This window comes from Mustela nigripes, chromosome 4 (genome assembly GCF_022355385.1).
Source record: "Mustela nigripes isolate SB6536 chromosome 4, MUSNIG.SB6536, whole genome shotgun sequence".
Classification (NCBI taxonomy): domain Eukaryota; kingdom Metazoa; phylum Chordata; class Mammalia; order Carnivora; family Mustelidae; genus Mustela; species Mustela nigripes.
In genome coordinates, this window is record NC_081560.1 from 92860842 (window position 1) to 92875036 (window position 14195).

At 63.7% G+C, this 14195-nt stretch overlaps 1 protein-coding gene across 6 annotated transcripts in view; it reads right to left on the reverse strand.

Moving 5' to 3' along the window:
• CAMK2B (calcium/calmodulin dependent protein kinase II beta) overlaps positions 1–14195 on the reverse strand; it is a 79566-nt gene that overhangs the window by 20403 nt on the left and 44968 nt on the right. For all 6 annotated transcript variants that reach the window (XM_059397114.1, XM_059397113.1, XM_059397112.1 and 3 more), the window contains exons 4-6: positions 10260–10314; positions 6878–6943; positions 1446–1518 (exon numbers count right to left, since the gene is read on the reverse strand). In XM_059397114.1, coding sequence (XP_059253097.1) covers positions 1446–1518; positions 6878–6943; positions 10260–10314 — 194 coding nt within the window. The remainder of the gene's footprint in view (positions 1–1445; positions 1519–6877; positions 6944–10259; positions 10315–14195) is intronic.

Sequence of the window (14195 nt, forward strand, 5' to 3'; positions counted from 1 at the left end):
ACCGTCCCAGCAGGCAGGCCATTGAGAGTACAGCTGTGGTGGTGCCCCAGGAAAGACCCTGTTAACAGTGCTGGGGACCCTGAGGTGGCAGAATGTGCCCATGGCCCCAGGAACCCATGAAGAATGCCAGCCCCGTGGCAGAGACCAGCGCTTCCCCGGGCTCCACACAGCTGGCCGGGCCCCATGTCCCCAGCATGTCATCTGTGTGAGATGTGCTGTGGACATGGGGTCCTGCTGCCCAGCACAGCCCAGAGGCCCCCGCACGTCTTTGTTTGATCAACGTGAGTGGGACTGGGGGGGCCCCCACCTCCCCTCACACCCACATCGAGGGGTCTGAAGTGGCCGGCAGGACTGCCATGGATGAGGGCTCAGCCCCAGAGAAGAGTGGGGGACCCCTGCTCCCTCCAGTTCCCTCACAACCCCCCAACACGGTGCCAAATCCCTCTGCTCTCCCCACACAGCACTCGGCTGAGCACAAACCCACCACGGGATGGCCTTGGGGGTCTGTCCCCATCAGGGGACAGGCGTCCTCTCTGGAAGAGGAGACGCCATCTGCCCCCCACACCCAGCAGGAGGCAGAAGGTCCACTGTCCTGCCCTTTTCTTCTTTTCATCAGGCTGGTGTGGCCCAGGACATGCCAGGGCCGGGGAGCAGGGGCGCACATATGTTCATGCCTCACGGGCTCCATGGCCATGGTGGGGGGCCCGCTGCCACGGGGCGCAGCTTCAGACCAAACGTGGTGCCCGGCAATGAGGCCCACCACCCGGGCACACAAAGCAGGCAAGGACACAGGACCATGTGGGACATGCAGAGACAGACGGAAAGGGCACGGGAGGGGACCCTGGGCCTGCTCCTGGTGTGACACCATCCCTAGAGCAGCCCCTGCAAAGACCAGCACCATCCTCAGAACAGTCCCTGCAAAGATCAGGGGCCCAAGGGAGGTGTAACCCCATTCAGCCTGGGAAGGTCGGTCTCAAGTGCCACCTGGGGATTCTCGGCAGGAACGACAGACCCTTCCCCCAGAGCCCAGCCCAGAGGAAAGCCCATTTTGTAGACAATGAGAGGCAGGGAAGCTGGAGGGGGTGCTGCTCCCCCTGAGGCCACGCGGTGCCCTGCGGGGGAACAAACCGCTCTGCCTGGAGTGAGCCCAGGGCAGCAGACTCACAGGACGGGCTGGACACCGGCAGAGGCCAGCGGGGCCGCCCTCCCCAACCCTGCTCCCCTGGCATCTGCCCCACCTGTGTGCAGGTCACCTGTGTGCGCCCCCCCGCTGGGTCTGTGTTCCCCTCTGCAACCCAAACACCCCGAGTAGACACGCGCATATACACACACCCCTGCCTGTGTCCCCACATGTGCTCGTCCTCACACTCCGGGTGGGGGGGGCCTTCTTGCAGGACGCGCAGCTGCCAGTGGCCAGCTGGCCCAGAGCAGGGTTGGGGACTCACCTTGAGGTCCCTGTGGACGACCCCCATCTGATGGCAGTGCAGAACCGCCTCCAGGATCTGCTGGATACAGTGACTGCGGCGAACAGCAGGCGTGTTAGTGAGGGTGGCCACGAGAGGCAGGGGTGGGGAATGGGGTGCTATGTGGCACTGGGCTCGCAGGAAAGCAGAGTCAAGGTGCCGCCTACCGCACAGGGGAGGAGATGCCAGCTAGAAGGGGGTCCCCTGTGGCCAGCACAGGGCAGGGCCAGCCCCCACGCCCCACCTTCTCCTCTGACCAGGCCCACAGCAGCAGTACTCAGAGGACACACCCCTGTTCCCCCGGCTCAGGCCGCCCAGGCCTGACCCCGCACCAGACATCCTCTGGGAGGAGGACCAGGGCTGAGCCCACACCCCTCTGGGCAGGCCAGCCATGTGGAGCGGGGTGGCCACCAGAGGCCCGCGGTCCTGGCGCAGCGGCAATCCCACAGCTGGCCATACTGGCTGCTCGGCCCCGGGGCAGCCCCGTGGTCCTGAAGGCTTCCTGCCTCTGTCCCGAGTCCTGAGCCAGGGAGATGTAGGGGGCCTCCTGGGCACGCCTGGCTGCAGGGAGAGCTCAGAGCTGCCTTCGGGCTCCTAGCACACCTGCACATGCTCATCACTCACGCCCCAGGCCCCAAGGACACAACACCCTGGGGCCCGAGCCTGCCTCCCCCAGGTGCCCCGAGGGTGCCCACGGTTGCCGGCTGCCCCAGAGCCAGCCCTTGCCTCCTTGGGGTCCCAGCCACCCCTGCAGCATGGCCAGCCACAGGCCACCAGGAGCCCCCTGCCCAGGACAGCACTCACAGCCCCTCGGGCGGGGGAGTGGGGGGCAAGGCAGGGAGGCAGACTGCTTCAGGACCCTTCCCACCATGCCTGGACCTGGCAGGTGACTGAGGGTCAGCTGTTCTAACCTCGAACAGGGCATGGGGTGAGGGACCAGACTGGGTCCTCAAGTAGCTCTGGGCACAGCTGGGAGAGCACACACCTGAGGGACATCTGCCCGTGGCACAGGAAGGAAACCCGAGCTTCCTCCCTGCACAAGCCAGGACCTGGGAAGCCTAATGACAACAGTGTCTGAGCTCTGCAGGGGGTCAGAAGGAGCGGGGCCCAGACCTGGGGGAGGCCACCTCTTGTCAGCGCCACCACGGGCTGGAACCACAGCCCCCTCATGCCCTAAATCTCAGGACCTGGGGTCTCCTGTTCTTGTGTACTGGCCTAACTCACCCTCAAAACCTGCCTCGTTCTTACGACTCCCACAAAGCCCTCATCTGCCTAGAACCATCCCCCATGGCCCTCATCCCCGTCCTGATGGCGCCAGCCCCTCGTTACGGTGGCCATGCGCTCAGCACCTGTGGGCTGACCCCCACGGCAAGCTCGCGGGGGGGACCACTCCACCGGGGGCCCTCCTCTAAGGTTGGGTAGGACGTGGGGTGCAGGCAGAGCCCGGGGTTGTCAGCGCTCATACCCGGCGCTCGGCCACCGGTCCCTGGGCCCACCTCGCACTGTGGCATTGGCAGGGAACTGGGGGTGATGGGGAGCCCTGGCAGACCAGCCCCCTCCCAAGCTGCTGCGGCTCGGTGCTGGCCCCACTGTCCCGTAGGAGCCTACCCTGCCTGCACCAACAGGCCTCGTGGGCCACAGGGGGACATGGCCTGGGCCTCTGGCCACTCTGGTGGGCCCTGGGGTCCCTGGCCTCTCGTCAGACCTGCTGAGCCTGCGGCACAACCTGCTTTGGCTCTGGGTCAAGCCCACCTTCCACCTGCCTGCCCCTTGAGACCCTTCCTTGGCTCTGAGCCCTGACAACACCCTCTGGGCCGCCCACCACAGTCCCACAGTCCCACAGCCTCTGCAACAGTCCCAACGGGGTTCTTTCCTCATGATAGGGCCATGCCCAGCAGGGACAGGTTCCGAGAATGTCTGCCGGACCCACAGGTCCGTGCGCTACAGGACAGACTGGGAATGTTGGCTCAGACTGGGGGCTGCACCACCGCTTTTCTCCTTGTCCCTTCCTGGGAACGCAGGGCCCAAAGCAGCACCAGAGACGTGAGCCCACACTCCCAGCCAGCGTGTCTCTCCGAAAGCACTGTGGGACCGAGGACAGACCCCACTCCAGGGCTTCACGGGCGCCAGGAGGGAGAAACCGGCGGGCAGGAGGGAGCTGCCTAAGCTGGGCTCCCCGCCAGCCACATGGTGGTGGGGCCCTGACGCCGCAGCTTGCAGAAGCCCATTCCAGGAGGCCCTGGCCTGGGGGGCTCCCGGGCACTTCCGGCCCCCTGCCCACTCCAGCCTGGGAGCATAGCCTGGAGTCCTGCCCACCTTCCCTCCTGCTCACACGGTGCCATCTTCCTGGTGGGGCCTTTTGGGGCCAGAGTTGTTGCCAAGAGCATTCCAGATGCTGACTGGGTCCTGGACACCATTCTCCTGGTACCAGGCTCTGGGGTCACCCCAGCTGCACCCCTGCCACCGCCTCCTCCTCGCTGGGGCAGTCGGATTCTCAGGGGCCCTTGAAACATCTCTCAAGACCCACATAGCTTTCTAGGGTTCTAAAAAACTGGGTCATAAATATTTTGACCTTTGCTTTCCCTGCTTTGGAAAAAGACACTCCACGTTCCCCACAAACCGCCACATTTCTCTGAAGTGGGATCAGGAAAGAGCTCAGAACAGCAGCGCCTGCCTTCCTCCCGCCCTCACCAGAGACTCGCCACGATGGCAGCCCCAGCACACCCCACCGCGAGCAGCACTGGCTCTGGCAGGCCCCAGGGCTGGATCTCCCTGCCTCCGCACGGGGCCAACGACCCCTCTCAGGGGCAGATCCCCAGAGCCAGGTAGCCCTCCCAGGATGGCAGTTAGCCTGGGCACCCCCGCCACGGTTCCTGACGATGCCCGTGGGCGAGTCTACGGCAGATGGTCAGGTCCTCCTGCCCGGAAACAAAGCACCAGCACAAAGGTCAAACGCGGGGCCAGAGCTCCGGGGACAAGAGGTGCCCAGAGGCACTCCCTGAGAGTCCTCTCGTCGCCTTCTCCGCACTGGGCAATGAGCAAGGCAGGCTTCGTGGGAGAAAACGAGGCATTTGTGGGGGGAACCCCAGCTCTGTCTCCTCTGGGCCAGTTCCAAGGGGCCCCTAACACCAAGGGGGCCCTCCCCGACAGGGTCCCCAACAGGACTGGGGCCAGAGGGATCCCCGGGCATCAAGCAGCAGGGCCAGGGCCTGGAGGGGGTGTTGGAGACAAGGCCGAGACACAGGCAGGAGGGGCAGGCAGGTGAGGGAGGAGCTCGGAGGCCACAGGTGTCAGGGAGCATAGGGCGTGTGCACGGCTGGGCGTGGGCGGGCCGGGGTGGGGAGCAGCACCCAGGGGCTCCCAGCCAAGAGGGAGTTGCAGCCATGGGCCTTAACACCCCTGAGTTGGGAGCACCTGCTGCGGAATGCAGAGAAGGGGCCAGGCTCCAGGCAGTGAAGAGTGCTGAAGAAAAGGCCCCAGAGGCAGGACGCTGCCAGTGGGGACACAGAGGGCCGAGAAGGCCCGCGGCCCGGATGCAGGCTGCCACGTGGCCATGGTGGCAGAACTGTAAGGCAGGCCTTCCTCATGTTGGCTTTGCCCTGGTGGTGGGCCCCGGGCCCTGCGCCAGCCAGCAGGACCCTGCCCACCTGGCCTCCCCAGAGCTCCTCCCACGCCGGAAGAGGTCAGGACAGCCCAGGCCTGGCAGGCAGGCGCCCACTCTGCGGACATCCCCACCCTGGCCCCACCGAGCCCGGGCATGCGGCTCGGCTGCTCTCCCTACTTTTCTTAAAGGAGAAAATGAGGACCAATCTGCTCCCGAAGGGGACCGGCCACTCCCAGGTGAGCAGACGAAACAAAGGTCCTTCCTAGTGGAGCCTTGGGAAAGCAGCCCATGCCCCTGTGCCCTGTCCCTGACACCCCCCAACCCTGGCCCCGACCCTGGAGGACCCAGGAGGCCCTGAATGGGGACCCAGGCCGCTGCGGGACTCGCTCCGGCAGTTGCCAGCAGGCACGGTCGCCTGTGGGTAAAGAAACGAGTCACAAAAAGCTACTTTAAAAAATAGTATTCGGGGCACCTGGGTGGCTCAGTGGGTTAAGCCTCTGCCTTCGGCTCAGGTCATGGTCCCAGGGTCCTGGGATCGAGCCCCACATCGGGCTCTCTGCGCTGCAGGGAGCCTGCTTCCTCCTCTCTCTCTGCCTGCCTCTCTGCCTACTTGTGATCTCTGTCAGATAAATAAAGAAAAAATCTTTAAAAAAATAAAAATAAAAATAAAAAAAGAAAAAAGAGTATTCAAGGGACACCTGGCGGCTCAGTCAGTGAAGTAAACGCCTTCGGCTCAGCCTTGATCTCAGGGTCCCTGGACTGAGCCCTGTGTCTATGGGCCCCTTGCTCAGAGGGAAGCCTGCCTCTCCCTCTACCTCTGCTTCTCCCCACCCCGGCTCATTCTCTCTCTCAAATAGATAACATCTTTTTAAAAAAATTAAAATGAAATAATAATATTCATTTTCTGGACTAGAAAAGGAAGATATGCTCATTAATGAAATTTTTAGGAGCAAGTAACATGAAAAATTAAAAATAAAAAGCATCCATAGTGAACACCAGCACCTAGAGTGACCAGAGCAGCCTTCTGTCTTTGTCACAAGAGGGGTTCTGGGGCCCAGCTGTCCTCAGGCTGAGATGCATGGGCCACAGCTGCCAGCTGCCCACCAATGGCATCCCTTCCAGGAAGGAGGGCTCTGTGTCCCCAGCAGCAGGCTGCGGCAGCCCCCTGATGTCCCTGGGGCCCTCATCCCCTGGGATGGCTGACCCCAGGGGGAAGGGCTGTCCAGGGGCCCCCCACAGGAGCCTCAGCCAGAGGGAGCCTGAACCCCTCCATCACTCCACACAGGGCCCTGGCTTCCTGCCCACAATGGACAGGCTCTCCCTTCCTGTCTGCTCTTCCTGCCTCTGGCTCTGGAAAGACGGCACGGAAAGGGACCCCTGCCCCATCTTCAGAAAAGCATTTGGAAACTGCCCATCTTCTCGAGGAAGGCCCTGCCAGGTGCCTGCTGTGGGCCACAGACAGATGTCCAAGGTGGGGGCGTGGGGAACACCATGACTCCCCCTTCCACTGCCCACCCCCAGCGAAAAAGCCCCTCTCTGGGCCATCCCCACCCCAGGGAAGCAGAGCTGGCCCGGGCACTCCCTGACTCCGGCCGGCTCCGATCTGGGGGAGGACACAAAAGTGGCTACTCCTGGGACGTACTCCAGGCTCCCAGCAGGAACGCCGCCTCCGACCGGCAGACCGTCTGCCTCAGCCGTGTGAGCCGCTCTGCCCACAGGAGCACACGCGGGCCCTGGGGGCCAGTGGCGACCGAATGAGGCTGGGTTGGGAAGAGAAGGGAGCCGGAAGGGCAGAGGCCTGCACACCCACCTGGCATCCGCCTCGCTGTAGTACTCTCGGGCCACGATATCCTCGAACAATTCCCCGCCCGTGACCCTGAAGACAAAGCACAGGTCACACGTTCTGAGGACCCCATCGGCCTCATCACTCCATCCCCGTCGTCACTGCTGGCAACATCGACTCCTCCTCCTCCCCCTTCTCTACCATATTCCCTATTGTCCTCATCTCCCAGGACTAACCACCGACCGAGTCCTTACACATGGTATCATTTCACATGTCCACTCTCACAGCTGCTCCGTGACACGGCACTGTCATGCTCAGAAAATGGGCTCTCGACGGGGTGGTGGCCAGAGTGGGCAGCACAGGAGTCTGACCCAGGCCTCTGCAGTGTTACCCAGGCTTTGTCATGCTAACGCTGGGCCTGAAGAGATCTGGATCCCTCCTCATGACCCCTGGAACCAGAGCTGTGTCCCCGCACAGAGCAAGGGGCCAGAGAGCCAGTGCCCAGATCTGGCCTCCCTCGTAGGTGAGCCTGTGAGGTGTCCCAAGCCCCATCTAGGAGCAGGGCGGGATTTCTGTCTGCACACCCACTTGCCATGTGTCCTTGCTCTGTGAAGGCCTTACAATCAGGACGGACGCCCAGACAGGAAACTGCCCGGAGGGCTTATGAGAAACCCGAGAGACTCCAGGCTACCCGGGGCCCTTTGAGTTGGAAAATAAGGGTGGACAGAAAGGTGAAGACAACAGGGGTGAGGCACAGATGCAGGGGGAGCAGGGAGGAGCCCTCTCGGGGCCCTTCGCAGCCCCTCCCCCAGCTCCACAGGTTCTGGCCAGGCTTCCCACCGCTGAGACGGGCAGGCCGAGAGCTGCCTCCCTCTGCAGCCGTGCTGTCCCCAAGGGCTGCACCCTCTCCATCTGCATTTCTGTTCACGAAGGTGGGAATTGTGTGGGCCTCATTTCTGTGCCTCTGCTTGGGCGGGCTGGCTTGTGGCAGGGGCGACAGGCACCGGGCCTGCTTGAGTGGGCGCCCCTGGCGTGGGTCGACGCTCCCTTAAAGTCAGACGGCAAGACACACAGGACCTGTCAGGGCTCAGCATGCCCCTCTCCAGCAACACACCTGCTTCTGACGCCCCTGGACATGCCAAGCACTCGGGAGAAAGGAGCTCTTGGCTTCTGACCTGCCACCAGAAGACCCCAAGGCTCAGAGCCAGCAACAGCCTAATGGAGGCTGAGCCTTGCGGGCGTGTGCACATGTGTGCCTCGGCATGTGTGTGTGTGCCAGCCTGTGCCACAGGCGCGTGCATGCACACCCGTGTGCACATGCACGCATGTGTGTGCCTGTGTGTGTCCATGTGTGCGTGCGTGTGCCCGAGTGCGTGTGTCCATGTGCGCACGTGTGTCCATGTGCACGTGTGTATCCGTGCATGTGTGTGTCCATGTCTCTGTGTGTCCATGTGCATGTGTCCATGTGCACGTGCGTGTGTGTCCACGTGCGCATGTATATCCGTGTCTGTCCATCTGCGCGTGCGTGTGTGTCCACGTGCGCGTGTGTATCCGTGTGTGCATGGAGCGAGGAGGTGCAGTCAGGGCTCCACCCAGGAGAGGGGACTCACTGTTTACCTCCCCGCACCCGGACTCCCAGGCGAGGCTCTGCAGACCGAGTCCGAACCCAGGGAGCCCCCCCCGGGAGCGAGACCTCGCCTGGGCTGGGGACAGGCCTGTGGGTCCCCGCACCTGGGCCATGCAGTCCAGAGCAGCAGGGCAGAGACTTGGCTGCTGGCAGGGGGAAGGTGACGTCTCATGCAGCCGAGAGGCAACCTGACCCAGAGGCCAACATCTCCTCCTGTGCCCCCTGGCCCCAGAGGGACAACATGGCTGATGTGCAGCTGTCCCCAAGTCCTTGTGACATTCCCAGGGGTGGGAGTGGGGAAACCTGTCAACTCCTGAGTCCACACTTTCCCCAAACTCGGGGCCTCTGGAAGGTGACATCAACCCAGGCAAGAAGTGGTTCCCCGGTTCTAGTGCCACATAGCGGGGGATGCTGCATGGCTGGAGGGGCTGTGGTGGGGCAGGGCCTATCCGACACTCCCCGCTCCCTCCCGGCCCACCCCAGAAGCAGCTGCTTGAGGCCCCGGGACAGAGGCCTCTGCAGGGTCAGGACCACCGCAGGCCTATGGGCCACAGAGGCTTTCAGGGAGGGCGTGCAGGGCCTGGGCCCTTCCCCTGCCCCGCCCCCCCAGAAACACCGCCAAGTACTCCTCTCTGGGCTCCCCACACTTGCCTGTCATGTAGGCCAAGAAACATGAACCCACACATGTGCAGACACACACACAGTTACACACGTGCACCGCATGCAGGAACACACGAGCGTGCACACAACACCCACACTGCGTTCCCTACCTCCTGTCTTCTGAATCACACCCACCCAGCTGTCTGCCACCAGGGCCCAGGCACAGCCGCCCTCTAGCTGCATGGCCGCTACACTCCCTGTGACACTGGGTGGGTCTAGGGGCACACGGGGTGGAGAGACAGCAAGCTTGTCCCCCTCTGCAGGGACCATGGGACAGACCTTTAGGGCACAACCTCAGCCTGGCAGTGACAGCTGTGTCCCAGCACAGCCTGGGCTGCCTCAGAGCACGGTCTGGTGGGACACTGGGGGAATGAGAGAGGACCAAGCCCCTCCAGGGACAGTCCTGGCCCCTCTCGACCACAGGACCCAGAGGGCGCTGAGGGCTCTGTGGCTATGGCGGCATCTGTCCTAGAGGGAGGAGCAGCTGCCCCAGGCAGGTGTCCCATCACACAGGTGACAGCACCCTGGCCTTGTGGCCATCAAGAGGCCACTAGGGGCTGCCCGAAGCCCGTGGCCCCTGCCCACCCACTTCCAGGGCCCCAGCTGCAGTGACTCACGGGCAGCTAAATATAGCCGCACAGTGGGAGCGGCCAGGGACGGACAGGGATGAGCTCACTGCTCCTGAATCAGGCAGGAAGGAAGAGGCACCAGAGGCCCCAAAGCCCGCACGTCGGACGCCATACACGCACACGCGTGGACACACAGACACACAGACACACATACGTGCATGCACCCCCAGAAACCGCACATGATCACGAGGACACACACACTCACGCCAGTCGGCTGTGATGAGGACCCCAGGGAACACCTGCAAAGGAAAGGCCACGACCACCCCTCGGGTCCTCCCTTCCCTCACCCCTACGCCCCACCCAAAGGGCCCAGGGGGCAGCCCCAAGCTTGTGGGACTCCAGACACAGCCGGTGGGGAGGCTGTGCTGGTGAGCCTGGAAGGGAGGAGGCCTGGGAGGCAGGGGCTGTGGAAGCCTCGGATGCCCCCCTTTCCGCCCCTCCCCTGCCCACCCTCGGAGCCGTGCAGTGGAGCGTTCCCAGCTCAGACACTTACAGATCAAAGACCAGGTAGTGGAACCCTTCCTCAGAGATGCTGTCGTGCAGCCGCACTGTGGGGACAGAAGAGGCCGTGAGGGGCTGGCCCAGCCCAGGACCCGCCCTCTCCATGCAGCACCCCTCCTTCATGGAGGGGGCCCACCCATCCAGACAAGGGCCTGGGGCTCCCCACAGGAGGGGGGCACTGCAGGACAGAGCCCAACGGGAGAGCCGTGGGTCCCAGGCGGACATCCAGGGGGCTCCAGGTGTCCAAGGTCCTCTTTCCTCTGCCAGACAGAGACTTGGGCCCCTCTCAGCCCCTCAGCCAGGGGACAGGGGGCCGCAGGCAAGGTGGGGCCCTAGGGTTGCGACTCGCTGGACCAGGCCCTGGAAAGGAGCCACTCACAGGACAGGAGCACCGTGGGGCCCTGTCATCTGCCTCTTGGGACAAGTGAAGGCCAACCAGTGTGCCACCACTTCAAAAAGCTCGGGCCCTGGGTTCGGGCCCCAGGTGCTCCCCAGCCTGGCTGGCCTGCTGTGCGCGTCCCTGAGCCTGGAGCAGCGCCCGGCCCAAGGGTGCCGGCTTGCATCCATGAGCCAGCAAGTGGACAGCATACAAGGCCAGCACACGCCCGCCACCCCGTGGAGCCAGAGACACACCCCATGCCGAACAGCACGCATCTCTAGGAACGGATCACTCTGGATACCGCCCCCTGTGCCAGATCCTGCCTCCGGCAGATGCCGCCCTGAGCACCCCGCCTGCTCACCAGCATGCGAGGGGCCGTGCACACAGCGGAGAGGTGCGGTTCCCCGAAGACCAAGCCGTGTGCAGAGTGGGGGCTCGGAATCCCCAGGGCTGTGGCTCCTTGGGCCTCTCCGCGCAGGGCAGGCCGCCAGCGCCAGGAGGGTTGGCCACAGCCCATTGCTCGCACCCTCCACGCTGCCCTCGTGGCCTGCCCTGTAGGCCTTCTACTTCCTCCCGCCATAACCTTCCCGGGAACCCGGCCGCCAGCATCTTCATGCCTGGAAGCACAGTCTGGCAGCAGCGGTGGCTGACCCAGGCCGAAGTCAGGCACCAAGAGCGGGCTCCTGCCCAAGCAGTCAGAGTGTCTGGTCACCGGGAAGGGGCACCCGTGCCAACTCCGGGGCCAGCTCCTCGGGCAGCTGCCCTCCCGTTTCTGGCTCTGTGGCTCTGCCTGCCGTCCAGCCTTGTCCTATTCGGCTTCACCTCTCCTGGCCCCATGATCGTGATGTGAGGTCTTCCCGGGTCCCCGGCCTCCGCCAGCTACCTGGGCTCCGTCCCCTCTCCCAGGGATGTCACGGAGACTGCTGGGCGTGCAAAGCCGATACTGACCTCCCTCCTGCCCACTGATGCCCTCAGGCTGGCCTAATTCTCCCCAGCACCCAACAGAGCCCTGCCCACAGCACCCTCCTTCTAGGACTGTCTTGGAAATCAGTGCAGGGAACAGACGCTCACCCCCTCTAGGTGTTGCCTCCTCGGCCCAGCCACCTGCCCTGGCACACCAAGCAAGGCAGGCCCAGGGCCCCCGGAGGGACATTCCTGGGGGCCTTCCTCGCCTTCCCTGGGGGATCCCCAGTGGTCCAGGAGGGCTGTGGGAGGCCCCGGCCTCCAGTGCTGGTGGGAGGGGGTCAGGCTCTTAGGCCTGCTGGCGGGTCCAACCGCCTCGCCTGGGAGACACAGGGCACCTGGGGGACGTGGAGGCTGTGTGCACTTGAACCCTTTTCTTTAAAAAAAAAAAAAAAAAAAGAAAAAGAAAACATTTTTAACATTTAACAAGCAGTCGCACATTATTTTAACGGTTTAGAAGGAAAGCGATTTAGCACATCAGACTGATTCCTGACAGAGCCGAGGCTACCGAAAGTGACTTGTCGCAAAATCCGCCCAAGTAAAGCAGGACACTTGTGATACTGGGTAGGGCACGCGGCTACGACACAGTCCTGTGCACTCCCAAGAGGCCAGCCCGGAAGCCCTGTGGGGCCGCCACACAGAGGGCACAGGGGTGTACCCAGGATGCTCCCCTTGCCAGGGCCACAGCTCTTCCAGGGCCTGTCCCTGAGTCCCAGGCCAAGGCGTTCTCAGGGGGAGACCCTCCAACTCTCCCAGGCAGCCTCTGGACTGCCCTGGGGATGCCCTTGCTGCCTGCGGCAGGAGGGCCCGGCCCAGATGCATAACTTCACCAGCTGCGGGGCTGAGCAGCAGGAGACCGGAGACCCTTCTCCACTGCCCAGGCAGGAGGTCCCCCCATGGCATGTACTCCTTGGTGCCCACCTGCCCAGCTCAGGGGTGAACCACCCAGCAAAGAAGCCCACCCCAGAAACCAAAGGCGGAGACTTGCCATCACTGAGCCAGGTCCTGAAAATAAAAGGTCACTGCAGAGGCAGGCTGAGTGCAGGTGGTGAGGAGGCTGCTGGGAGACTGGGGAGAGGCTGGGATGAGACTGTGGGAAGCTGGAGGGGAGGCTGGGGAGGTTGGAGGGAGATCGGGAAGGCTGGGGGAGGCTGGAGGAGAACAGAGAGAGGCCAGAGGGCGGCTGGAGAGTGGGGGAGGCTGGGAGGTTGGGGGAGAGTGGGGAAGGCTGGGGGGGTTGGAGGAGGCTGGGGGGACACTGGGTCAGGCATCCCAGACACCCACCCCTACTCCCGTCCCCACAAAAGGCACTGCTGAAACCAGGCCACACAGCTGCGTTCTCTGTGCAGCAGCCCCTTGTCTCTGAGGAGAACCTGCAGCCGCTGGGGAGCGCTCTGCCCGGATGGTGGGTGACAGGCGGCTGGTGATGGGCAGCTGGCCCCGTGAAGCCCGCTCCCAGCATGACAGGTCAACAGAGGCCTCAGGTGCCCGCGGCGGGGATGGGCCCCCGCTGCACAGACAGCATCGCTCCCTCCCCTCCCCTGCAGCAGGGCTGTGGCGCGGACCCCCAGGCTGGCTCGAGGAGCATGGTGGGCCTGCAGAGTGACCCCCACCGACCGGCCGGTGACCAGCCGTTCCACTGCTGCACGTGTCACCAAAGAGGGAGCACGGGAGTCACACGGGTGCCCACCCTCCGCGCGCGGCCATGTCCACGGCAGCACCGTGTGCAAGGCCGACAGGGGGCAAGAAGCCACGGTTCCGCTGTCGGGTGAGCGGAAGCCAACCGCGCTCCGTCCACACGACCGGCTATAACGGAGCCTGGAAAAGCAAGGAAATCCCGTAACTTGCTTCAACAGGGACGGATGCTGAGGGTGCGATGCCGAGCGGAACGAGCATGGCGAAGGGACCGATGTGTGATCCCACCGCCGTGGGGGTCCTCGTGGGACCGACCCACGCACGCAGCGCGGGGCGGTTCCCCGGGCCTGGGCGGCCCAATGGGAGGTCATGTTCCCCGGGCGCAGACCCTCACCGGGACGATGAGAAGTGCGGACACAGGGAGCGGCAGTGACCACGCAACGCTGTGAACACACACACTGCCACCGAACCCCACGTTCAAAGGTGGTCAGAATTCTCGTTCTCCCTCCCTTACCCATCCGGCTCCCTCTGAATCCCTGTCATTACGCACTCTGGGGACCTCCTGCCACGTGCTAAAGACACGCACGTGGTCCTGATGAGACCCTGGCAACCATGTGAGCCACAGCCTGCAAGCAAACCCCAGACACGCAGGCAAACCTTCACAGACGCAGCTCAGGCTGGTGTCCACACTGCATGGGAGCCCTGGAGGAGCCACCTGGGCCCAGGCCCAGGCCCAGGCCCATCCTGCTTTCTCGAGCCCAGCACAGCCATTCTGCACGGATCCCACAGGCTGCGTACCAGGCCCGAGCCCCCAGCCCCACAGCTCTCGAACCCACAATCAGCGCCCATGGGCTGAGCTTTGCTGCCTGTTATGCAGCAGGCCCCGTGACTCATGTGGGTTAAGAACCACAGAAGCCTGTGGCCTGTGTAGACCCGCTCGTCACACACAGA